Here is a 25,354-nt window from a genome sequence, read left to right on the forward strand (position 1 = left end):
CTTTGTCTGAAAATTTCGCAGCCTCAGCATTCGTGGACCTCCCCCCCCCTTCTCTCACCCCCCCTTCTCTCACCCCCCCCCTTCTCTCACCCCCCCCTTCTCTCACCCCCCTTCTCTCACCCCTCCCCTCTCTCACCCCCCTTCTCTCACCCCCCCGCCTTCTCTCACCACCCCTTCTCTCACCCCCCTTCTCTCACCATCCCCACCCCCCCCTTCTATCACCATCCCCCCCCCACCTCTCACCTTCCCCTCCCCTTCTCACCATCCCCCCCCTTCACTCACCCCCCCCTTCTCTCACCATCCCCCCCCCTTCTCTCACCCCCCCTTCTCTCACCCCCCCTTCTCTCACCCCCCCTTCACTCACCATCCCCCCACTCACCCCCCCTTCTCTCACCCCCCTTCTCTCACCCCCCCTTCTCTCACCCTCACCCCTTCTATCCCCCCCCCCTTCTCTCACCATCCCCACCCCCTAGTGGCGACTTCGAACGAACCGATCAGAGTGGCGGTCGGTCGGCCCCGAGAGGAGTCTCTTCGCGACGACTGGCAACAGCGGGGTGTGGTGGTGGTGGGTCATTGTTGGTGGTGGTGGTGGGTCATTGTTGTTGGTGGTGGGTCATTGTTGGTGGTGGTGGGTCATTGTTGTTGGTGGTGGTGGGTCATTGTTGGTGGTGGTGGTGGTGGTGGGTCATTGTTGTTGTTGGTGGTGGGTCATTGTTGTTGTTGGTGGTGGGTCATTGTTGGTGGTGGTGGGTCATTGTTGTTGGTGGTGGTGGGTCATTGTTGGTGGTGGTGGGTCATTGTTGTTGTTGGTGGTGGGTCATTGTTGTTGGTGGTGGGTCATTGTTGTTGTTGGTGGTGGGTCATTGGTGGTGGGTCATTGTTGTTGGTGGTGGGTCATTGTTGTTGGTGGTGGGTCATTGTTGGTGGTGGGTCATTGTTGTTGTTGGTGGTGGGTCATTGTTGGTGGTGGTGGGTCATTGTTGTTGTTGGTGGTGGGTCATTGTTGTTGGTGGTGGGTCATTGTTGTTGGTGGTGGTGGGTCATTGTTGTTGGTGGTGGGTCATTGTTGTTGGTGGTGGGTCATTGTTGTTGGTGGGTCATTGTTGGTGGTGGTGGGTCATTGTTGGTGGTGGTGGGTCATTGTTGTTGTTGGTGGTGGGTCATTGTTGTTGGTGGTGGGTCATTGTTGTTGGTGGTGGTGGGTCATTGTTGGTGGTGGTGGGTCATTGTTGTTGGTGGTGGGTCATTGTTGTTGTTGGTGGTGGGTCATTGTTGGTGGTGGTGGTGGGTCATTGTTGTTGTTGGTGGTGGGTCATTGTTGGTGGGTCATTGTTGTTGGTGGTGAGTCATTGTTGTTGGTGGTGGGTCATTGTTGTTGGTGGTGGGTCATTGTTGGTGGTGGTGGGTCATTGTTGGTGGTGGTGGGTCATTGTTGGTGGTGGTGGGTCATTGTTGGTGGTAGTGGGTCATTGTTGGTGGTGGGTCATTGTTGGTGGTGGTGGTGGGTCATTGTTGGTGGTGGTGGGTCATTGTTGGTGGTGGAGGGTCATTGTTGGTGGGTCATTGTTGGTGGTGGTGGTGGGTCATTGTTGGTGGTGGTGGGTCATTGTTGTTGGTGGTGGGTCATTGTTGGTGGTGGTGGGTCATTGTTGGTGGTGGTGGGTCATTGTTGGTGGTGGTAGTGGGTCATTGTTGGTGGTGGTAGTGGGTCATTGTTGGTGGTGGTGGGTCATTGTTGGTGGTGGAGGGTCATTGTTGGTGGTGGAGGGTCATTGTTGGTGGTGGTGGGTCATTGTTGGTGGTGGTGGGTCATTGTGAACAACGTCGGTCTTGTCGCCACTGGGCAGGGTCAGTCCCGGGGGGGAAGACGACGACCACTGCCGTGATGCGACCGACAATTCATTGCCTTCGCCGTGCCGGGCAGCTGTTTACCCTGACAGCAGCTGCTCGAGGCCATCCATCTATCGCGTAGTGAGTGGACGATCAGTCCGCCCCCTGTTGTTGGACGAGACGAGTAGGAGGAGGAGGGGGAGAGAGAGGAGGAGGGGGGAGAGAGAGGGAGGAGACGGCGAGTTACTGCTGCTGCCGCTGCTGCCATGGCGGGCGTGGGGGGAGACACTGCGTGCAGGACTGCACAGGCCGCCGGGGTCCGCTCGCCACGACCCCGCGACGAACCGGGGTCTCCGAGCTCGGAGGAGGAGAGGCTTTGGGATGGTCAGCGCGACCCCAGCGGTGGCCACCGGGAGGAGGACGAGGGCGTGGACCCACGCGTGCAGGTGATGACAAAGATACAACACCACCACCACCCGTGTAGCCTTGGCAGACTGTAGGGGCAAGTGCTGTTCGCGAGCAGCACCTATGAAGGCCGGCACGGTACACGAGGGGGGTGGGTGGCCAGCACCACGCCCGGCCGCCTTTGTCTCCCCAGTGGCGATGTTTACACTCCGCACCATTTGAGGCTGAGTCGACCTACAGCTGTATGAACACACGCGTGCCATGCTGTGTAGACTAAGCATTGGACATTCGGGTTTATCGACCTATATTTTACGCAAGCGTGATGGATAAACAGGACACTATGGACAGGTTTCCACTTCTCCGACTCTCATCAGCAAGCGCGTGGTTCGTTCAGTTCTACTTTGCCTCGTGGCGTTTGGTGGAAATTCCACATTCCCATGGCAGCGGGCTCATTCCTTCATTAGAACGGCCACTGTTGACTTATCCGCAAAACAATACTGTGCAATGCTTTATCGACCTCAAAGGAGGTGATGGGCCGATTCTAGAACAAACCGGGTTTCTGTACAGAGAGCATATGTATTGTACAGTAATCAGACGTGCAGTATGCACATTCATTACCCATAGCATTGTGAAGGCAGAGTTAGTGCGCACTGTTGTCGAGTACAATGCACACTGCTCCAACCCACATTGTCTTTCCTGCAATACACGTGTACGGGGTGGCCGGAAATAAACATACCGAAACGAATGTTGGATAGTTGTATTGTTATTAATTTTAATATGAATAAATGTCACGTATTTTTAAGTTGTAGTTCATTTAAAGTGTTATGCTATTAATTAGTTATTCTCGAATTGTGGTTAAACTTCGACGTGGTCCATGACCTCCCTATCGATGTAATTCGGCGTTCAAACTTTAGGGAAAAAAATGCCAACAAAGCTGTCAGACTGTAGCATGATAGCATCGGAGTAGTTCAATTGTGATCACACACAACTGAATTGTTGAGACCACGCGGTGTCGGTGGTGTGGGTCCTCCAGCGAGTGCTGGTGGGTGCACGTGGGAAGCGGTAGTGTAGGGGTTAGCACGCTGTACTACGAACCCCGCTCACGGCCAACACCAGTGACGAGTATTGGAGTCAGTCAATGGGGCCCTGCTCTAAGTAGACTCAGCCTCAAATGAGAACCTGGTGTAGCGGTGTGTAGTAAACATCGCCGCTGGGGAGACAAAGGCGGCCGGGCGTGGTGCTGGCCACCCACCCCTCTCGTGTGCCGTGCCGGCCTTCATAGGCGCTCGCTAACACCACTTGCCCCAACAGTCTGTGAAGGCTACACGGGGGATCTTTGTCTTTGGTGGGTGTATGGTTTGGGTTCACTGCATCCGTTTCCAAAAAAACATTTTTCTCGGCGTGGGTTACTGCCAATGGCACTGTACACAGAATGAGTAATAGTGACCATTTGTATTTAATGCGATGTATTTTACGTGTAACACGAGCAGTGTGTGTCGTGGTGTGTAGCAACAAGCAGATTCGCTCACGATCTCTCTTTAAGCTTTTTAAAATCCTCTATTTTGCCGCTATGTTGACAGCCAAGCCAGTAAACAGGCAACGTTGAGCCGACGTTAGAACCGCTGGGCCAATGTTGGCCGAACCTTGTCCCAACGTTTCCCCCGACTTTCCATGTCTCTTTGGTGTATTAATAATGTCCTCACTGATGTTTGCTCTGGAATAATTTGCTGTGGTGAGTAAATTAATGGCTTATGAAACAGCTATTTTAGCACAAACCACAAAACGACGATTAGAACAACAACAACACAAAGCCACAGTGAAGACAGTTCCACTTATTCAACACCTCCCAGAAGTTACTTACGCCTGCAAGGGGAGCGGTAGTGCAGTGGTTAGCGCACACCTCTGCTTAGCACGGTTGGCTATGTACGGTGCGAAAGAAATCAAATGTACTGCACATACTGCCTGTTTGGCGTGAGCACTCTGTGTACTGCGTTATTGGATGCTGTGCCAGGTTTCCACTGCTGTATTTCACATACACGTATACTGACTGACTCCTCGTGGGGATTTTTGCCGTTCCCCGCTGCTCGCAGATCGAGTTGGAAAAACTGAACCAGTCGACTGACGCCATCAACCGCCTCGAAACGGAACTCGAGGTAACAACGGTTCCGCTGGGCTTGGTGACATCGTTTCAGGCCCCTGGCCAATCGCATCAGACCCCTCAAGGGAACACATTTCTCCCGTCAGTGACAATGATTGTTCTCAAGTCGTGTTTTTTTTAATGAAACTGGCCCCTGGCAGGAGAGAGAAATAAATAAACTCAACACATTTAATCAATGACATCCTTGCTGCGGTGGTAAGCGATGTGTTCAGGGGCTAGTTGACAATGTCGAGGTCTGATAGCCGTGACGAGAGGGCTTCAGCAGAGAGAGAGTTCCTGTCGTTTTGCTCTTCCTCATCCATTGACGGAGCGCAGACCACAGTGGGTTTACGGTACGGTCCATAGTTTGGGTTGCAATGGCCTTCATCGCAGCATTGGCTTGTCTGATATTGGCGCACATTCGTCAATATCTCACTGTGGCCTGAACATAAAAAGTTTATAACAGGTGATGCTTTGGGCAATTGACCTTCACAGCAAATGGAGAGTCATGGCGGTTACAAGTTACAACCAAAACACTAACCTTGGACCAGCACTCCAGCAGATGAGGTTTTGGTCTCCCTGGAAATTACCCCTCTTGATTTTGACACTGAGTAAAAAGCATTTTTATGGGAGGTAACAATACCACATCAACCTGTAGTAATGAATAACTTCTACAAGGGCTGTATAACCCAGAATCCTAACTTGTGGTGTGTGCATTAACTCGAGCCTGACATTTGAACGGCAATCTTACTTTGAGCCATCGCACTGTAATGAACAGAACTTGTTCATCCCGTACACAAAACAAACTTGGGCCAGGTCTAGCAAACCCAAACAAGTTTTTCAAATTAAAATCTTTAAAAAATATTTTTTGTTAATTTAACAGAAACATATTTTTGCTTTCATAAAATATAACAACATGGAGTTTTTGTAAAATTATAATGTTTTTTACTCCAAAGGAAACGAAAGCCACCGCTCACTGTAGTTGAGCGGTCACGCCGGAGCAGTCGTTGTGTGTCGACTTGCGGTGACGCTTTTCCTGCCATTAGGCCCTCCTGGCTCTGCAGGGTTTTTTTATTTCCGGATAGGAAGTCCCTTTGCTTCTTGGAAATTAATTGGTGATAACATCTCAAAAGAGCATTCTTGTCTTGCACGCCCCAGGGTTTCTCTCAGCAAACCAAAGACTCCCCAAAATTGTAATTTGTTCATCTTCGCTTGCAGAATCCCTGTGAAATATCCCCGAGATCTAAGTTTTGTGCAAAAGAGCTCTCGATCACCGCGAGCAAGGTTTTGTAGCAACGCGTTGATTCGGGCTCAGTCTATCCTCAGGGGCGCCGCCGGTGGCGAGATGTTAACTCCCTCGCCTGGTATGGAGGAGGTAGTGGGTTCGATCCTGACCCTGACGCTTGCTTTATATTTCGAGTTTGCATATTCTCCCTTGAGGCCAGGTTCGTGTAACTCTATGGACACTGCTCGGGCACAGAGGGACAGGGCACAGAGGGACAGGGCACAGAGACGCGCGTGCCAATGCGTGGAGCGCCCCGGAGCACGGCCACTCGCACTTTGTATGCTGGGGCGTGCGTGCTCACAGGAGGCTCGCAGCCGGTTCCGGGTGGTGTTGGCAGAGGCGACGGCCAAGCTGGACGAGTTTCTCAAGAAGCTCGGGAAGTCTGTGGAGGAGTCCAAGCCGTACTGGGAGGCGAGGCGAGCGGCTCGGCAGGTAGTAGCCGACCCGGCAACGTCTCCCCATCTCTGCACCATAACGACGCGGCCCGGCGATGGTGGCACGCTCCCTCGCTCTATTCCCGCTTCTTGCAGTGGTGTCACTATTCACTTCCGGCGGCCACCCTGGTTATTGCTGTGGTTGTGTCATGACCATGATGATGCCACGCGCTTTCTGCGTTCACCCTTGGTGGACGGTAAAGATGACCTCGCGTCGATCGGCTCAGTCAGGCGTCTGGACTACATTTTGTGAAATCCGAGATATATCCACAATTTGCTAATTTGGGATTCTACAATGCGCACCTCCGATTAGCACAGTTGGCTACGTATAGTGGGAAAGAAGTTAAACATACATACAAATACCGCACCTTTAATGATCACGGTTTGCTATGTACAGTGCAAAATAAGTTCAACTTACATACAAATACCGCACCTCTGATTATCACGGTTGGCTATGTACTGTGCGAGAGAAGTTCAACTTACATACAAATACCGCACCTCTGATTATCACGGTTGGCTATGTACAGTACGAAATAAGTTCAACTTACATACAAATACCACACCTCTGATTATCACGGTTGGCTATGTACAGTGCAAAAGAAGTTGAACATACATCAGCAAACATCGCCCCTCCCCCCAGCACCACTGGCAGCAGACTCATACCTCAGGTCACTCTTGCAAATGAGACTTATCCTGGTCTCTTGAGTTCTCACCTTGTTCAACAAATCCAACTTGAACCTAACTGCATTTAACGTCTTAAAGCGCAGGAGTCACTTTCGGCTGCAGTGGAATATTGAATCGCTGGGTGGTAAACATTTCACGGATTTAATCGCTGATTTGGCGAATGCGACTTTGGGACTGTCCATAAATGACGTCACGCGACTTATGACGATTTTTGACCCCCCCCCCTCGTCACACGACGTCACAAAAAGTCAGACCCCCCCCTTAAATATGATGTCACAAAACTCTGCCCCCCTCCCCCCCAAAAAATATAAAATATGCTTCAAATCGCTTTAAACTATTGTCATTGTAGTGCTTATTTAATGTGGCGCTGCACTCTGATGTTGTAGGAGAAAACATTTATTAAAACGTCTATTTAATTAAGTAGAACGTGTTGTCTATATTTATTTAAAGTTGCGCATTTTGATGTGATGTCACATTTCTCAAACCCCCCCTCCCCCTAGGTGCGTGACGTCATTTATGGACGGCCTCTTTACACTTTCTCAGAGGGACTGCATTTTGGTTGAACTGAAAAGTGGCAGCGGCCACAAGGCGCCCAGCACAGTCGTTTCTTACCAATCTGTGTTCGGATTTCTTCTGACAAATTTCTGATCCGTGTTTATTTTTGGAGGTGAGGCCACTTGCCTGCACTCTTGTGTCAAAAGTATTTTCATTATGCCCTCCACCACCCAATAAGATTGTCACATTCCGCACCTCCAGTTGGCACGGTTGGCTACGTACGGTGCGAAAGAAGTTCAACACACATACAAGGATATCATTATTATTATTTACACGTGCGTTGAGATTACATTCATGAACGATACAGCTTCTAGTCCTTCTTCAGAAGCAGATTCTTTATTGAGACTGGAGGGGAGGAATCTGATGAGCTATAAAGTTATTTTTCACAGATGTCAAGTATAGGCACATTAGCAAGTTACAATAACAAACAGTACCAACAACACGATAGGAGTGCAAAGTATAGGAAAGGTAAACAATCTTGATTTGAAGCTTTCGTGACTGCACCTGGCTATCACAAATGATAGCTCAACGAAGTGGCTCATCATCATCACGTGGACATTTATAACGGCCAAATTAACATAATCAGAAACGAGAGAGCATGAGCAGGATGCTCGTCGCAGAGACGTGAGTTAGCGTGTTCAAGATTACGTCGAGTGAGAAAAAGATCGGCGGTGAGTGGGAGAGGAGGAACGTGGACTTTTCTCCGGGTTCTCAGGTTTTTCCCTCCACATTTAGAATCGACGTCACGTGTTCAGAGTATTTGGCTGCAAGAGATTTCCACGCGATGTATGTTGCACTTCTTGTGCACCGCACGTAGCCAACCCGTGCTAATTGGAGGTGTGGGGGGGGAAGGACAACAAACTAAAGACAAGAAGCAGTAAAGGCACCCCGTTGAGCTATCATTTGTGGTGACCAGCTTGCTTCTAAAAAGAGCTTTATAGCTCGGTGAGCCTTACCTGGTAAAATAAGAAGTTTAGTTTAGATCAAGTCCGATCGACGGACCGACTAACGCCGGAATTAATTTTTCCGGGGGAAATCTCCTTTCAAGGCACAAGTTTTGGCGCAGAAGGCAACTCAGGATTTCCAGCGTGCGAGCGAGGTCCTGCGAGCGGCCAAGGAGACGATCGCGCTGGCAGAGGAGCGGCTGTTGGAGCAGGAAGATCGTCACTTCGACTCAGCCTGGCAGGAAATGCTGAACCACGCCACTCTCAAGGTAGCAGCGGGGGTGGAAAAGGAAACGGCGGAACAGATGCGGTGGAATAGATGTGTCAAATGTTTTGTTTTATCGCCAAGGGAACTATATTTCTTTACTATTGTTTTAATGTTACCAGGGTAAGGCCCCACTGAGCTACGTAGCCCTATTTCAAAAGTGACCTGGCCATTGGAAATGATAGTGGCTTATTATCACGTGGAAATTTAGAGCAGCAGCCAAATACTGTAAGCGCACTCTAATTCTAAATGTGGGGGGACAAACCGGAGGTCCTGGAGAAAAATCCACGCGACCACGGGGACAGAGACACGCAAACCCCAAATATACAGGCGTAGGGGTCGAGATCAAACCCACAACCTCAACTTGATTCCTGGTTACGGTACTGCAGAAGGCCTCTCGCTCTGTAAATAAATAAAACACACGATTTCAGTTGACATTCCATCCACGTACGTCCGTGACAATGGTCCCGCTTGCACTTTTACGTGAGCGTAGGAAGTCGATTGGCAGGTCTCGTATCGTGGTGCAAAGTGCGGCTGCTGCAATCTTTTCCGAGGTGTTTTGCTGGCGTTTAAGAGTAGGCCCCAATACCTTCGAGTGGGGGGCCTCCAGAAGGTCCTCGCTAGAGCACCCTCTGGCGAAGCCCCGTCCGTCAGCAGCGGGCGTGAGCGAGTGGTTTTTGTGCAGGGCCGCGCCTTTAACCGGTGACCTCTTTTTTCATATTTACGGTAATTTATTCGTTCGCACGGCCGCGTGTTATTTTGTAAAGCTTTGGGACGCATGACCTCGGGCTAGAACCCTCGTGTGTCGCGGCGGCCATGCTCGCACACACGAGGGGTGTGCTCTATGGGCTGTCAGTGTCGAGGAATAAAACGAGGTCAGGACAAATACAGTCAATATTCCTCGCGAGTTTCTTTCTCCGATTATCCATCCATCAGCGGTCCTGTTTTATCAAAATTAAAAAGCGTGCATTTCTCATTTCATAGGCGAATGCAACTTCTGTTTGACGGAACTCAACGTTCCGTAGGCTGGCACTGTTAAATGACCTTGCCAAAGGTGGGTGATATATTTATTTAATTGCTATGCACATTTTAATCCACTGTTTGAGCAAAACACATTTTTTGCATTCCTGACCCGAGTGGCCCCAAACACTGTTGCCACTGTTCGAAACACGGAAGGGGGGTGCTTGTTTTTGGACTTGCACGCTCCCTGCGTGAATAAATATTTTGGCACCGACAAAAAAACACACATTTGGCAAACATTACTTTGCTGGCAGGGCAGCTGGCGGCGGCTCTGTGGCAACGCAGTGGTTCGCGCTCTCTGTGCCTCACGCAGCAAGAACTGCCTGGGTTCAATTCCCGACATTGACGCACGCCTCTTTTGTGTGTGTGTGCGTAGAGTTATTTAGGTAGAGTAGCGGTTAGCGCACTGCGCTACGAACTCGTCGACCCGAGTTCGATTCCCGCTCACGGCCAACACCGATGACGGTTATCTGAACCGGTCCTGTATCCCCCCCCCCTAGGTCGACTCAGCCTCAAATGAGTACCTGGTGCGATGTGTAAACATCACCACTGGGGAGACAAAGGTGGTCGGACGTGGTGCTGTGTACCCACCCCCTCGTGTTCCTTGCAGGCCTTCGTAAGTGCCCACTAACAGCATTTGCCCCAACAGTCTGTTAAGGCTATAGGGGGGACCTTGTCTTTTTTGATGTTTTCCCTCGCCTGTTCTGCGTGGATTTCCTCTGGGCTGCCCCGGTTTCCTCCTACAGCAGTCGTAGTGGACTCGACTTGTAAGAGAAATGCGCGAAAACAAAGGGTTCAGACTTGATTACAAATTAAAGCTTTCGTGACTGCTGTGGTTTTCACACCTGATGATGATTGCTTGTGTTGCAATCGAAACGTCGTGAGAATTTTATTGTTTTATTTTTATTATTGTATTATTTCCCTTCTACGTGACTTTACCGAAAGAACCAAGAATAGGGTTCAGACTTGATTACAAATTAAATAAATTATGTCACTTGTACGGGCCAAACATCCCAATGCAAAAAAAAATACTTTGGAGGTCGTGGGTTCGATGCCGATCCTGATGCCTGTACATTTGGAGTTCGCATGTTCTACCCGTGGTTGCGTGGATTTCTCTCCGGGTCCTCCGGTTTTTCCCGTTACATTTTGAATCAAAGTGCATTTAGAACAGTTGTTCTTAACCTCTACTGCAGCCTTGCACCCTTTTGGTTCTCAATCATAAAAAAAATATGTTAATAAATAAATAGGGTTCGATGAAACAAAGTATTTGTACTTACGTGCCCGTGCTTAATTAGTTTTTTCGATGATTTACCTTCGAAGAAAATCCGGCCATGTTTCGCATCCCCAGAAAGGGCATCTTGCACCCCCAGGTTAAGAACCACTGGTGTAGAGTATTTGGCTGCTATAACTTTCCACGTGATAAGCCACTTCGTTGAGGTATCATTTGTGATCACCAGGTCGCTTCTGAAAAAATAGCTTTAGAACTCTGGGCCTTACCTGGTAAAATAAAAAATAGTAGTATCGCCACCCTCCCTCCTGCGCACACTTGACAGGACCCTTCCGAAAAGAGTCTCGAGTGAGAAGAGGGTATTAGAGTGAGGCATTCCTGAGTAAGCAAGCGTAAAATAACAAACAGCAATGGCTTAATGCTGTCATGAAGGACGATAGAATGTTACCATGTGCACGGCACGTGTGGAGAATGTCCCGGGATTTGGTCCTGCTTTGCCGTCCGCTGGGGTGACTCACCCTTGAATGAGAACGTCGTGTGGTCCGGTCAACGGCGATCGCCGGGGAGACCGCCGGCAAAGTGGGGATGGGGCCACGCCACCTTCCTCTGTGCCGCACCAACAACCTCAGTAGACACTCACCAAACTAAACTTCAGGATACAATTTAAAGTATTGCTGCTCACCTAGAAGGGCCTTGAACCGGCCTCGCACCATTTTGCATTCAAATGAACGATAAACCAGCAGGCACCGTCGCGGCCTCTCTCCGATCTGCCGGTTTTACATCCACTTCGTGTGCCGGCAACTCGACTCTGCACCTGGGGTGACTGAGCCTTTGCGTGCGCTGTGCCAAGACTACGGTGGAATGCCCTTTGGGTGCCCTGCGCCAAGACTACGATAGAATGCTCTTTGGGTGCGCTGCAACAAGACTAGAGTGGAATGTCATCCCCACCAACGTTAGGCAGGCGAGCTCAACTCACCCCGTGTAGGTCTTCTCTAAAGACTCACCTGTTTCGCCTGCCCTACACGTCACACAGTGGACTCTGGAGGACTTTGTCATATTTCCTAACTTCGTGCATGGTGCACTGAGATGCCTGGATGAATTGCACCTTATAAATGTAAACTATTGTTTTTATTATTAGTTCTGTTGAGTGAGGTTATAACGGGGGACTCCTTCACGGTGGCTGTGGACGGGGGGGGAGAGGGGGGGGGCAGTTTGCGCTGGCAGGCGTGAGTGCCAGTGGACGCCGTTTTCTCCGGCAGGATATGTGCGAGAGCCGTGCCATTTGTGCTATTTGCTCAGAGGGAAGCGAGTGCCTTTCCTTTTGAAGCAGATTTTGGGTTTTTTGTTGTTTTAATGCTGCCAGTGTGGGTTCATGTGCTGCCAGTGTGAGTCCAGTCAAAATTATCCATTACTCGTCCCTGTACGATGGACTTTACTCAAGTGCGGTGACGGATGGACGGACGGACAGGTGGATGTGTACTGTGTAAGGGGTGTGAGGGGTGCTGCGGTGGCACGGAGATGCTGACTATCTCACCTGCTATGCAGATGGCCGTGGGTTCGATCCCGACCCTGACACCTGCTGACATGAGACCTGAACCATCGGCCCCAGCAGCTGGCGGGGGGGACGCTCAACATTGTGAATAACTGCGAGCCTCAAGGGTTAAGCCTTGAGACTTGATGTGTATGAAGGCTCTGCACGTGAACATCATTATACAGTCATACCTTGGTATATGACCACTTCGGAATACGTCGAATTTGGTATACGTCGTGTTTTGACGAGAAAAAAATGTCTTGGGATACGACGTCTTGCTTGGGATACGAGGCGCTTGCTAGAACTTGTATGGGTCGGGATGAGTCACCGCGTCCCCGCGTAGACCCCGTTCACGACTGAGACAAAGCGCCGCTCCTCAGTCTGCCTGTACAGTAGATCTGGTTCCGTGCACAACCCCCGTAGGGTATCAACTCCTCTCAGCAAGGTAAAGTGACGTTAAATTTTATTTTTATTTCAATTTATTTTAATTTATGCATTTATTTTAATATATGTATGCATTTTAGTAATAAGTAGTGTCTAAATAATGTTATACAACCCCATTAATGTATAATATGCCATATAAAATATAATTTCTCATACTCTGGAATGGATTATTTCCTATCCCTTTATTTCTTATGGGAAAAATTCGTTTGGTATTTGTCATTTTCGGTTTAAGTCCTACCATCTGGAACGAATTAACGACGTATACCGAGGTACCACTGTAATATGTTTTCGTTTGCTTTAAACGGTTAATAAGTCTCACCTGTTTTTTTTATTTTATCAGTTAAAAGGCCCACTGAGATATATAGCTCTTTTTCAGAAGTGACCTGGCCACAAATGATAGCTCGACAAAGTGGCTTATCACGTGGAAATTCTAGGAGCCCAATACTCTAGACAGCATGTTGATTATAAATGTGGAGGGGAAAACCGAAAGACCCGGAGAAAAATCCACGTGACCACGGGGAGAGAGACATGCAAACTCCTAATCTATAGGTTGGAGTTGGGATTGAACCCACGGCCTCCTAAAAACTAGGTGAGGTAATTAACATCTCGCCACCGTGGCGAATATTCAAACGGGTATGATATTCCATCCAGTTTGCAGCATGAGCACTCATCTGTCAGTGAACTCTATTGGAGCAGTTGGGAAAATTATAATAGTAGTGCTGAAGATATCTGTATAAAGCATGGAGCATGCGAGTTGGGAACCTTGCGATCCAGAGAGTGGATTGCCAAAACGGGTTGCACGTGTGCTGTACATGGGATGAGCCTGGTGAGTGCGCCGGAGTGTAACGGATGTGTGCGTGCCCGTGCGGTGGTGTGCTTGGCGCGGGGCTGATGCACGCCGGATGTTAGTGGCACGGTGCCACGTTGCATCTTCCCCGGTGGTCGGCTCGAGCTGGATAGAGAGAGCGGAAAAATACGGCGAGAGCCGGGGGCCCCGCAGGACCGAGCAACGGCAGCACCCCATTGCGCGCAGCCGTACGCGAGAAACTAATCTAAACTGGATTACTATTAAAATAATTTCCATACTGGCAAAACAAATCCCATCGATATAACTGCTCAACCCGAGCTATTAATTATTTGCTACTTGCATTGCCTTTGCACTGTGTTCGCCTTTTGGCGTTCTCCGGTCTAACACTGGTGGTGAGACTAGGCCATAAATGAAGGCTGGTGTAGGCCAATCAGTTTCAAAGACAATGCATGTTTTGCCACAAGTATGTGTGATTAACACAGATTTGATGCCTTGCAAAAGGTATTTTATTTTGTTGTTTGAACATCTTAACTCCTGTTTTATTGCCAGAAATGGTTAAACCTGGTCTTATATTTTATCATTATTATTATTTATCAGGTAAAGCCCACTGATCTATTAGCCCTTTCTTAGAGGCAACCTGGCCACACGTGATGATATAGCTCATCATTAAAGTGGCTTATCATCACACGTGGGAATTCATATCAGCCAAATCATCTAAACGCACGTTTCTAAATGTGGAGGGAAAAACCGGAGGAGACCCGCAGAAAAATACACGCGACCACCACGGGGGAGAGAGAACACGCAAACTCCAAATATATACACCATATCCAGGATCAGAACTCACGATCTCCGGCGCATCGGAGAGGGAGGTAAACATCTCCTCGGCGAGGTGGCGGCATGCGTGCGGGCGCCCCGAGGACCGTCTGCACCTCGGTACTTGGACCGAGAAGTTGCAGAATGTCGTCACCTTTTAATTTATTAACGCGAGGATTAAACATGCCTTGGGAGCTCAGCGCCGATCAGATTTTGACCGGGCTCTCTGCTGAGTGCGAAGTTCACGCCGACGTTCTCAATGCTCACCCCGGTCCGCCGCTTCCGGGGATCCGCGGCAAGAGAGAACCCTGGTGGTGATGCTAGCGAGTGGAGTTCGGACTGCCGGGGGAGTCGAGCCGTTCGTTGTCGGGTGCGGTTTCGGCTGCACTGGAAAACACTGCTCAAACCAGTTACAGTTCCAACATTTTGTTTTTAGTTTCGATGCAGGTTGAATGTTTTTGGTGTAACAATAAACTGGTTTAGACCGGTTCAAATTAGCATATTTATGGTAATGTATCAAAATGAAGGCATTCCGCGTGATCAGCGTTGCAGAGGTCGTCATCCCTTCGTGCAAGCGACATGTCTCTGCCCTAACCCAATTCAATTGTATTAACGGTGAATAAAACCGTAAAGACATTTGGAGCAGCAGTGACCTGATTAAAAATGAAACATGAGCCACAGCAGTGCGACTGTGGCCATGCAACCCAGACTACGGACCGCACAGTAAACCCGCTGCGGTCAACGCAGGAGGAGGAGGAACGACAAAACGACACAAACTCTCTCTGCTGAAGCCTCTCGTCGTGGCCAGCAGCAGACCCATCGAGTTCCTGAACCATATTTCCCAGCGTAGAAGACAAACATACTTGCATAGTGACCCATAGATATACAGAGGCTTGTAGAGACCCACAGAGATAAATTGTAGACAGGCCACAGGAGTGTGACCGTGCCCATGCAACCCAAGCTATGGACCGCACAGTAAACCCACTTTGGCCTGCGCTCCTTCAACGCAGGAGGAGGAATGTCAAAACGACTCAAACTCTCTCTTTCTGCTGAAGCCCTCTCGTCGTGGCCAGCAACAGCAGAAGACCTCCACATTGGGGCCGTCTAGCTCCTGAGCCAGACTTCCAGATGCAAGAAGAAGAAACTAGAGAGAGAGAGAGAGGGATAGAGATCCATAGAGATGCGATGAAGACTGTTGCCACACAACCCAAACTGTGGACCAAGATAATAAACCACTCTGTCCTGAAGCCCTCTCGTCATGGTCAGCAGCAGCAGGACGTCGACATTGGCATTGAACTCCTGAACAATATCCCTGCCATGGTCAATTACACAAGAATATAACGGCTCCTCTTCAGAGTGGAGTTTACAACGTCGCTGTCAAGGTGTTAGGCGGTGCTGAACGCCACAGCTGGTTCCGAGCCAGTATTAGCGACTGCGCTTTACTACGGTTGGGGCCAACCTCGCCGTTGCATGGCATCAGCTGTTGCCTTCACGCCAAGTGGCCCCCGCCTTGCTAGGTCGCACTTAGCCCCTTCACACTGGCGCTGGCGCCCGCACTTTCTCTCCGGTTGAATGCTCCAACACGAGTGATCTTTCTCCGGCAACACTCTGCACTTCGCCAGTTGGCACGGTGGCGCGTGTTTCCGAGTGCAGTTGGCATGTGGCACCTATTAGGGGGGGGATCCATTATAAAGGTACAAAATGTTATTTCCATCGCGACTGAAGTCACGTGGCTCTCGGTATCACCCCGAGTCAGGTTTGAACTCGTGCTCACGGCAGACGATGTGGTTTGAGTGAGCGCTGTTGCTCGTGGCGGTTGCAGTGGTTGACTGGGCCAGTGGGGGACCCGGGCTGTGGTGGGCTGGGCCGGTGGGGGACCCGGGCTGTGGTTGACTGGGCTGGTGGGGGACCTTGTGCTGTGCTTGACTGGGTCAGTGGGGGACCTGGGTTGTGGTTGACTGGGCTGGTGGGGGACCTGGGCTGTGGTTGACTGGGCCGTGGTTAACTGGGCCAGTGGGGGACCTCTAGGATGTGATTGACTGGGCCGGTGGGGGACCTGGCCTGTGGTTGACTGGGCCGGTGGGGGACCTGGGATGTGGTTGACTGGGCAGGTGGGAGACTTGGGCTGTGGTTGACTGGGCCAGTGAGGGACCCAGGCTTTGGTTGATTTATGGCCGGGGGGTTCCTGGTCTGTGGTTGGCTGGGCCAGTGGGAGACCCGGGCTGTGGTTGACTGGGTCATTGGGGGACCTGGGCTGTGGTTGACTGGGCCGGTGGGGGACCTGGGATGTGGTTGACTGGGCCTGTGGGGGACCTGGGCCGTGGTTGACTGGGTCAGTGGGGGACCTGGGATGTGGTTGACTGGGTCAGTGGGGGACCTGGGATGTGCTTGACTGGGTCAGTGGGGGACCTGGGATGTGGTTGACTGGGCTAGTGGGGGACCTGGGCTGTGCTTGACTGGGCTGGTGGGGGACCTGGGCTGTGGTTGACTGGGCCGGTGGGGGACCTGGGCTGTGCTTGACTGGGCTGGTGGGGGACCTGGACTGTGGTTGACTGGGCCTGTGGGGAACCTGGGCTGTGGTTGACTGGGCCTGTGGGGGACCTGGGATGTGGTTGACTGGGTCAGTGGGGGACCTGGGTTGTGGTTGACTGGGCCGGTGGGGGACTTTGGCTGTGGTTGACTGGGCTGGTGGGGGACCCGGGCTGTGGTTGACTGGGCCGGTGGGGGACCTGGGCTGTGGTTGACTGGGCTGGTGGGGGACCTGGGCTGTGCTTGACTGGGCTGGTGGGGGACCTGGACTGTGGTTGACTGGGCCTGTGGGGAACCTGGGCTGTGGTTGACTGGGCCTGTGGGGGACCTGGGATGTGGTTGACTGGGTCAGTGGGGGACCTGGGTTGTGGTTGACTGGGCCGGTGGGGGACTTTGGCTGTGGTTGACTGGGCTGGTGGGGGACCCGGGCTGTGGTTGACTGGGCCGGTGGGGGACCTGGGCTGTGGTTGACTGGGCTGGTGGGGGACCTGGGCTGTGGTTGACTGGGTCAGTGGGGGACCTGGGCTGTGGTTGACTGGGCCGGTGGTGGACCTGAGCTGTGCTTGACTGGGCTGGGGTTGGACCATGCTGGCGCCCACCACGGATGGCACTCGTTGTCTCAGTGGGTCTCTTAACATGGTCTCGCAGTTTGTGCACCGATGATGACTACGACGACGATCTTGGCGATTGTAACAATGGTGATAACTTTTGATTTAAAGCTTTCGTGACTGCAGTAATTCATATTCTTAGTTATTTCGGTAAAGTCACGTTGAAGGGAAACAACAAAATAATAAAATATATATTGTTGTTTCCCTTCAACGTGACTTTACCGAAAGAACTAAGAATATAATGGTGATAACGTTGATGGCAACGAAGACAATAACAATGGTGGTGGTAACAGTGATGACTATGGTGATAACGATGGTGATGCTGATGATGACAATGATGATGACGACGTTGATGATGATGATGGTGGTAACGATGATGGTGGTGGTATAACAATGGTGATGACAAAGATGATAAAGATGATGATAATGACGATGATGATGGTGGTGATGACGATGATGTGCCTGCAGGTGATGAAGGCCGAGCAGGACAAAGGCAGGAGCGAGCTGGTGCACAAGCAGACTGCGGAGCGCTACAGTGTGACCATGGTGCACATGAATCAGCTGGAGCGGAAGCTGAAGCGTACCATCAAAAAGTCCAGGTGGGCCCGGTGGCCCCGCGGGCACTACCAGGCTCGTGTCAAAGCCACACTGAGTCGGCATTGCTGATGAGATCCTGTTTTTTTTTCTTTCTTTTCCACTGCTACCTTGAGAGTGGCGTAGTTCAGCATTTCCTGCCACCAGGCCGAGTTGAAATCACAATCTCCCTACTCCAGCAGCCTCTGCCAGTGTGATTGTCTCCTTCGGCCGCTCGCAGAACCTCGCTCGCGCGCCCGGAAATCTTGACTCGCCTTCTGCGCCGAAACTTGTGCCTTGAATGAAGATTTCCCCGGAAGAATAAATTCCGGCGTTAGTCGGTCTATTGATCAGACTCGATCTAAACTAAACAAAATTTGTTATTTACCAGGTAGGGCCCACTCAGCTCTATGGAAACAGATGGCAATTAGTGTCCACTTGGTGTACCGCCTTCTCCTGGCGAGCCAGGACTACGGCACCTCCACGGTGATCGACCAAACCCTTGCTGCTGCCTCCGCAATGCTGGATCACAGGCAGCAGCCACGTGCGGCAGCGTAGCCGCCACTACCACTCGCTGTCCCCTTTTTCTTAGCCTTTATGTGTTTCGATTATAATTGTGTATATTTGTTTAGATTTTTTCTTCAATAATTTTCCGTACTATAATTGCTGCCTTCGTTTTATTATGTGGCTCGGGATGCAGTACTACGACTACTACTTTTATGTTACCAGGTAAGGCCCACTCAGCTATATAGTTATTTTTGAGAAGCAACCTGGCAAAAAATGATAGCTTGTATTCTTTGGGTCTTTTGGTCAGGTCACGTAGATAGGTTCAAAGAAAATAACAAAAAAACGTTTCGATCGCAACACAAGCGGTCATCATCAGGAAAAGGGGGCTAGCTTCTAAAGGCGAACTGTCTATAAAGGATAGGTTTTCCCCTTTTTTCTGGCAACAAAACAGGTGTTGAGATGTTCAAACACCGAACTGAAACCTTTTACAAGGAATCATGTCTACATTAACCACAATACTTGTGGTCATGATCCCTTGTAAAAGGTTTCAGTTTGGTGTTTTAACATCTTAACACCTGTTTTGTTGCCAGGAAAAAGGGGAAACCCTATTCTCATATTTTGCTACTGGCAAAGGAGGTCCCATGATGTTTATAAAGGTTTGAAATGGACATAGCCCAAGTGTCAGCAGCATGCGCGGGGCAGCTAATGTAAGTGACGGGCGGCGACCGCGATGGTGGTGCGTTTCTACCAATAAAGGGCTATGTTAATGTGAGAGATGAGCATGTTAATGGCAGATCACAGAGCCGCTGCCACCTCGAGGACGCGAGCGACGGTGGCTGTGTAAGTTTGAGAAATTTTACCTGGTAATGTAAAATCGGAGGGCCGAAAATAACAACTAACATCGCAAGGTGGTAGGATGGCAACATCACAGCCAGTTATGACTTAAACTGGTTGATAACGTCCTGTCAATGATTGCTAAGTTTGTCAAATGATTGCTAAGTTTCGTGGAGGCTGCTCACCGATCTCACATTAACATGCTAATTTTTACCTGGCAGCCCTTTAATTGGTGGGAAACGCACCACCGTCACGGTCGCTGCCCACCACTCACATTAACATCAGCTGCCCCGCCCATGCTGCTGACATTTGGGCTACGGCCATTTCAAACCTTTATAAACAGTTCGCCTTTAGAAGCTAGCCCCCTTTTCCTGATGACGACCGCTTGTGTTGCGATCGAAACGTCGTAGTTTTTTTGTTATTTTATTTGAGCCTATCTACGTGACTTTACCGAAAGACCCAAAGAATATGAATTCCTACAATCACGAAAGCTTTAACTCATGATAGCTTATCACGTGGAAAATTCTAGCAGCCAAATACTCTAGACAACATAATTATTCTAAATACGGAGGGAAAATCTGTAGGACCCGGAGAGAAATTTATGCGGCCACGGGGAGAAGGTGCACACTCCAAATATACAACAGGTGTCAAGGTCGGGATCGAACCCACGACCTGTATACCAGGCGAGGTAGTTAACATCTCATAGCCACCGGGTTTAGCTTCCAGCTTCACAGCCGAGGGCGCCGAGTGGCGCGGAGGTCGTAGCGCTGAGCCGGTGCCGCTGAGATCTTGGGGCCGAATCCAAGCAGCCTCCTGGTAATTAAAATGAGTTCTCAAGGGCAATATGTGGATGGCCTCAGCCCGCATTGTACCAAAAAACTGTCCGCGTAAAATTGTTTCTCAGCTCAATTTGGCTCATTGGCAGCTCTGAGAATAGAAAAATACTTGCTTTGATTGTCACGTGATGAAAAGTGATCGGTTTCAGGACAATTGGCAAAGTGCTGCCCCCTAAAGGGTCTTAGTGGGAGCTCTGTGGTAACCTCCACAGACTGCAGTTCCGAGACCCTAACGCACAATCCGGATAAAATTGGAGAAAAATACAAAATATATCTTTAAATCAATTACAGCTTGACTCCCAACTTTGAGGCAGATTCACAGATGCAACAATTTCGTTGGTTTCTGTTATGTCACTAAGAATCTATTTCACACCTCTGATTAGCACGTTGGGCTACGTACATTGCAACAGAAATTCAACATACATGCATTTGGTGGTGAATGGTAGCACCTCTAGTGGCTGCATGGACGATGCAAACCCATTAAACAAACGAGTTGAAACAAAATTAACGATCGCACGCACGAATTCGACGCGTGATTTTGAGTTTAAGAATCGATGTTAACGAATAGGACGACACGTTGTTCCGGCCATAGATAAATCCTCCAGGAGTGATATGAATGTTGGAACCCGACCCAGTTGCCATTTGTAATTTCCCTCGCTTTGTGTGTCTCGTGCAGACCGTACTACGAGCTGAAGGCCAAGTACTACCTCGAGCTGGAGGTAGGTGTCGCATTGTCACGGTGGCCAGATGTTAACTACCTCGCCTGGTATGCAGGAGGTCGTGGGTTCGATCCCTATCCTGACGATGCTTGCTGCTGTATATTTGGAGTTTGCGTCTCTCTCTCACCGTGGTCACGTGGAGCTTTCTCCGGGTCCCTACGGGTTTTCCCTCCACATTTAAAATCAGCATCATGCATTTAGAGTATTTTGCTGCTATAAATTTCCACGTGATGAAAAGCCAATTCGTTGAGCTATCATTTGGAACAGCCAGGTCGCTTCTCACAAAGAGCTGCATAGCTCCATGAGCCTTACAACTGCAAAAATTATTATTATTGCCCCAGCCTCTTTACCCCAGTTCCACGATATCAGATGTACATTGCACAAGTTGCTTGTGAAACAACAGCAACAACGCATTACAAAGTTGCAATGAGCAGAGTCGCACGCGTGCAACTTCACGCTGCGGCACACGTGAGAGGTTTATACTTCGTCGAGTCTCATCAGAACCGGCTTCACGATCCAGCGCCGGTGGGGTACGATCACACTCTGGCCAGGCACGACGTGGATTTCCCGCCGGTTGTCCTTTGGAGAGACCGGTTCCTGCCGTAATCAGCGTAGACATTTCTGCACGATCTCTACGGATGTTTAATCCCTTTCCCATTCTGAGACGTCTGCAAGTTGCAGGGTGTGGGTGTCCCGTTCACCGCTGAATCTCGGAACGCGCAAGCAGTTCAGCATTAACTTTATTTGGAGAGGCGTGGTAGTGTCGTTGTTTTTAAACACATTGTACACGCCGCAGAGAACCATAACGACACGACCGCCGCCACTTTACGATAGCTGGCGCCAAATTTCGCCACGCGCCCTGCCACACGGCATAGTCATCGCAACGTAACCAGAAGAAAAACTTGAATAAAATAACTGTATCGGTACCGAGGCTCCTACAAGGCCATGCGGGAGGGCGTGCGGCATGTGTAAGTCGTCGCAACGGAACCGAAAGAAAAAGAAACGGTGACGCACGCGGCACGTCACGCGCTACGTCACCAGAAAGTGGCCAAGGGGGTTTAACCCCGGCTATCATTAACGCCGGGGGGGGTGGTTGGCGTGGTCACGGCAGCACCAGAAGCAGCGTGTGGAGGGCCTGCAGGAGGCCGTGGCCGCCACCAAGGGGCAGTACCGTGCGGCGCTCGACAGCCTCGAGCGAATCTCTGACGAGATCCACGCGCGGCGCAAGGCGAGCGCCGTTGAGGAGCCCCGGGGTCGTGGGGTCGGCGCAGAGACCACCGGCGCCTTCAGCATGGAGCTGGGGTTTTTCTCCATGGACGGCGACAGCTTCTCCGGTAAACGCTTGCCCACTCGTCGATTTAGTTTTGCTTTTCCCCCCGATGTATGTTGAACTCCTTTCACACCGTACGTAGCCAACCATGATAACCGGAGGTGCGGAGTATGTATGTTGAACTTTTTTCACACCATACGTAGCCAACCGTGCTAATCGGAGGTGTGGTATATGTATGTTGAACTTATTTTGCACCGTACGTAGCCAACCGCGCTAACTGTAAGTGCGAAGGAAAGAAATAGACTAAACACAAAAAGCAATTCTAAAGAAAATGAGTTTTTAATCGAGATGATAATTTAAACGTGCACAGCTTCCAGTGCCTTCCTAATATCGCAAAAAAGAGCATTCCAGACGGCCACGGAAGCGTATCCGAAAGCGAAGCATGCGACGCAATGACCGTCTTTGTTTGATGACTCGCCAAAAGCCGATGCTGCTGCGAGAATGACCGGAGTGATGATGGTTTATGCTCCTTGACGAAATCAGCACGCTGCGGTGGCGGGGGGAGGGCGGAGGGGGAGACCACGCCACACCGGTTAGCGCAATGCGCCGATTGATTCATTCGTCAGCTGATTGATTTTAGTCAGTCATTGGTTTGTTACCCAGTTGGTTGACTGATTGGCTGACTGCTGTTGCGTTCTGCACCGCCGCCGCTGCCTGCCTGCCTGCCGCAGTGGCGTCGGACGCGTGCGAGTCGGATGCCTGCAGCCTCATGGCATCCAAGGACGACAACTATTTGGAGTCGTGCAGCCCATGCGCCGGTGGCGCTGTGCCGCCCGCTCCTCTGCCCACGCGCCCGCCCGCCCTGCAGCTCGCGGCTTCCGAACCCGGCTCCGGCTCCAGGTCCGGGTCCAGCTCCGGCTCCGGATCCAGATCCAGCTCCGGGTCGGGCGCTGACCCTGACAGTGGCTTCTTCAGCCCCGTGCAGGACGAGCGGCTGGGTCCTCGCAGTGACTGCAGCGGAGCGTCATCCCCCGAGTGCGAAGGCCTGCCGCCCTTAACAGGTGTGATTGCGAGTCCGTGAATGTGTGTGGGTGAATATGTGAGCGAAGCTCACAACAACGAGCGGAGCGCCGGGTGACTAAAGCACAGCAGGTTGGCACAGTAGGGGGAACAGGTGGTGCATCAGCCAGTCATCTCAGTCATCTCAGTCATCTCAGTCAATCGACCCATGGCACCTGAGTCTGCCCCGTGACCTCCTGCCAGCGGGCGTTCGACACTTCACATGGACTGAAGGTGCACATGGCCTGGCACAAGCGTCGTGGTGACGTCACCGCCACTTAGTGGCGAATGGCGGTTGTTGTTGTGGTAGAGTGTGTGTGGGGGGGTTTGGAGAGCCGTGAGGCGCTGCAAGGATGGGTAGTGGTCGAGGGGTTTCTGAGGAGACAGAGTCTGCCTCAATGGCCCGCGATCACAAATCGCTCTTTAACTCCGTTAAAAAAGTAACCTGCAGCGCCACACCAATTACCATCGTGCTTTCGGAGTCTCTGACCCTCTGCTCACGATCATTAAGGACCTTCATGATGGTGAGCGGGCCCGGGTAAAACGACGTGGCTGGGAGTCGGAGCCATTCCCTGTTCACCTTGGGGTGCGACAGGGATGTCCTCTGGCTCCCACATTATTTAACATCTATTTCGACCACGTAGTTAGTGAAGTCTTCAATAGCTGTCCTGGAGGAATTCCCATCTGGTACAGATACAATGGGAGGCTGATTGATGCCCGGGTGCGGTCCAGGGATGGCTCCCTATTGCTTAACCATGTTATGTATGCCGACGACCTGGTAATTGCTGCTCACTCAGAGGAAGAGTTGGAGGCGCTGCTGCTGAACCTGGAGCTTGCCACTAAGAGGTGGGGCCTCACCATTAGCCCCAACAAAACTAAGCACCTGCCTGGGTATTTTGTACCATCGGACACTCCACCCCCACAACTCCCAATTGGTGATAGGGCAGTTGTGCAGAGAGTGGAAAGTTTCCCATACCTGGGCAGTGTGCTCATGACCGGCTCCGGTTTAACAGCAGAGGTCTCACTCCGAATCATTCGAGCGGCATTATCTTTTCATCGGTTGCGTAACACTGTGTGGAAGCTACCTGATCTGTCGCTCCGCACGAAGCTTCAGGTCTTCTCGGCCACGGTCATTCCTCCCTTCTCTACGCTTGCGAAACGTGGACCCCCCTAATGGAACATCGCCAGTTAGAAACATTTAGGCTGGCCTGCCTACGATCCATCCTGGGTTTAACCAAGCTGGATTGTGTGAGGAGCTCACAAATCCTTGAAAGATCTGGACAAAGTCCCATCGGTGAGCTCCTCCGGCAGGCAAGGCTACGTTGGCTGGGTGATGTGGCCCGCATGCCCAGGCACCGAATGCCTAAACAGCTTTTGCCCGGCTGGATCGAGGGGGCTAAACGGGCGCGGCACGGGCTAGAGAAGAGATGGAGTGATGTGGCACAGGAGGATGTGGAGCTGAGTGGACTTGCCGATGACTGGTACCAGCGGTGTCAAGATTGGCCTCTGTGGAGGAGGCTCGTGAAGGACGCTGCTGGGCAGTTGGAGGCAGTCGCTCTCCGGCAACAACGGAGGGCGGAGAAGCGACGCTCACAACAACGAGCGGAGCGCTGGGTGGCTAAAGCACAGCAGGTTGGCACGGTAGGGGGCACAGGTGGTGCATCAGCCAGTCATCTTAGCAGTCGGCCCGTGGCACCTGGGTCTGCCCCGTGACCTCCTGCCAGCGAGCGTTCGACACTTCACGTGGCCTCAACGTGCACATAGCCTGGCACAAGCGTCGTGGTGACGTCACCGTCACTTTGTGGTGAATGGCGGTTGTTGTTGTTGTGTGGGGGTGCTGTGGGGAGTGGTAGTGTAGTGGTTAGCGTTACAAACCCGATGACCCAAGTTCGATTCCCGCTCACGGTCAACACAAGTGACGATGATCTGAAGCGGTCCTGGGCCTCCCTAGGTCAACTCAGCCTCAGATGAATACCTGGTGCTGCGTGTAAATATCACTCCTCAGGAGGCGGCTAGGAAAGATGCTGGCCACCCAC

General features: G+C 51.1%; 1 protein-coding gene across 2 annotated transcripts in view; it reads left to right on the plus strand.

Moving 5' to 3' along the window:
- Window positions 1–464: 464 nt before the first annotated feature.
- Window positions 465–25,354, plus strand: part of SH3BP5 (SH3 domain binding protein 5) — a 30,437-nt gene continuing 5,547 nt past the window's right edge. The window contains exons 1-9 of one of the 2 annotated variants that reach the window (XM_076052435.1): window positions 465–565; window positions 1,848–2,276; window positions 4,326–4,388; window positions 5,961–6,089; window positions 8,379–8,543; window positions 17,989–18,119; window positions 20,947–20,989; window positions 22,101–22,323; window positions 22,991–23,320. In XM_076052435.1, coding sequence (XP_075908550.1) covers window positions 2,097–2,276; window positions 4,326–4,388; window positions 5,961–6,089; window positions 8,379–8,543; window positions 17,989–18,119; window positions 20,947–20,989; window positions 22,101–22,323; window positions 22,991–23,320 — 1,264 coding nt within the window. In that variant the 5' untranslated portion in view covers window positions 465–565; window positions 1,848–2,096. Of the gene's footprint in view, window positions 566–1,796; window positions 2,277–4,325; window positions 4,389–5,960; window positions 6,090–8,378; window positions 8,544–17,988; window positions 18,120–20,946; window positions 20,990–22,100; window positions 22,324–22,990; window positions 23,321–25,354 lie in introns of those variants that run through there. The other variant, XM_076052436.1, reaches the window with a different exon arrangement.

This window comes from Petromyzon marinus, chromosome 56 (genome assembly GCF_048934315.1).
Source record: "Petromyzon marinus isolate PM22_M1 ecotype Great Lakes invasive population chromosome 56, UKy_Petmar_22M1.pri1.0, whole genome shotgun sequence".
Classification (NCBI taxonomy): domain Eukaryota; kingdom Metazoa; phylum Chordata; class Hyperoartia; order Petromyzontiformes; family Petromyzontidae; genus Petromyzon; species Petromyzon marinus.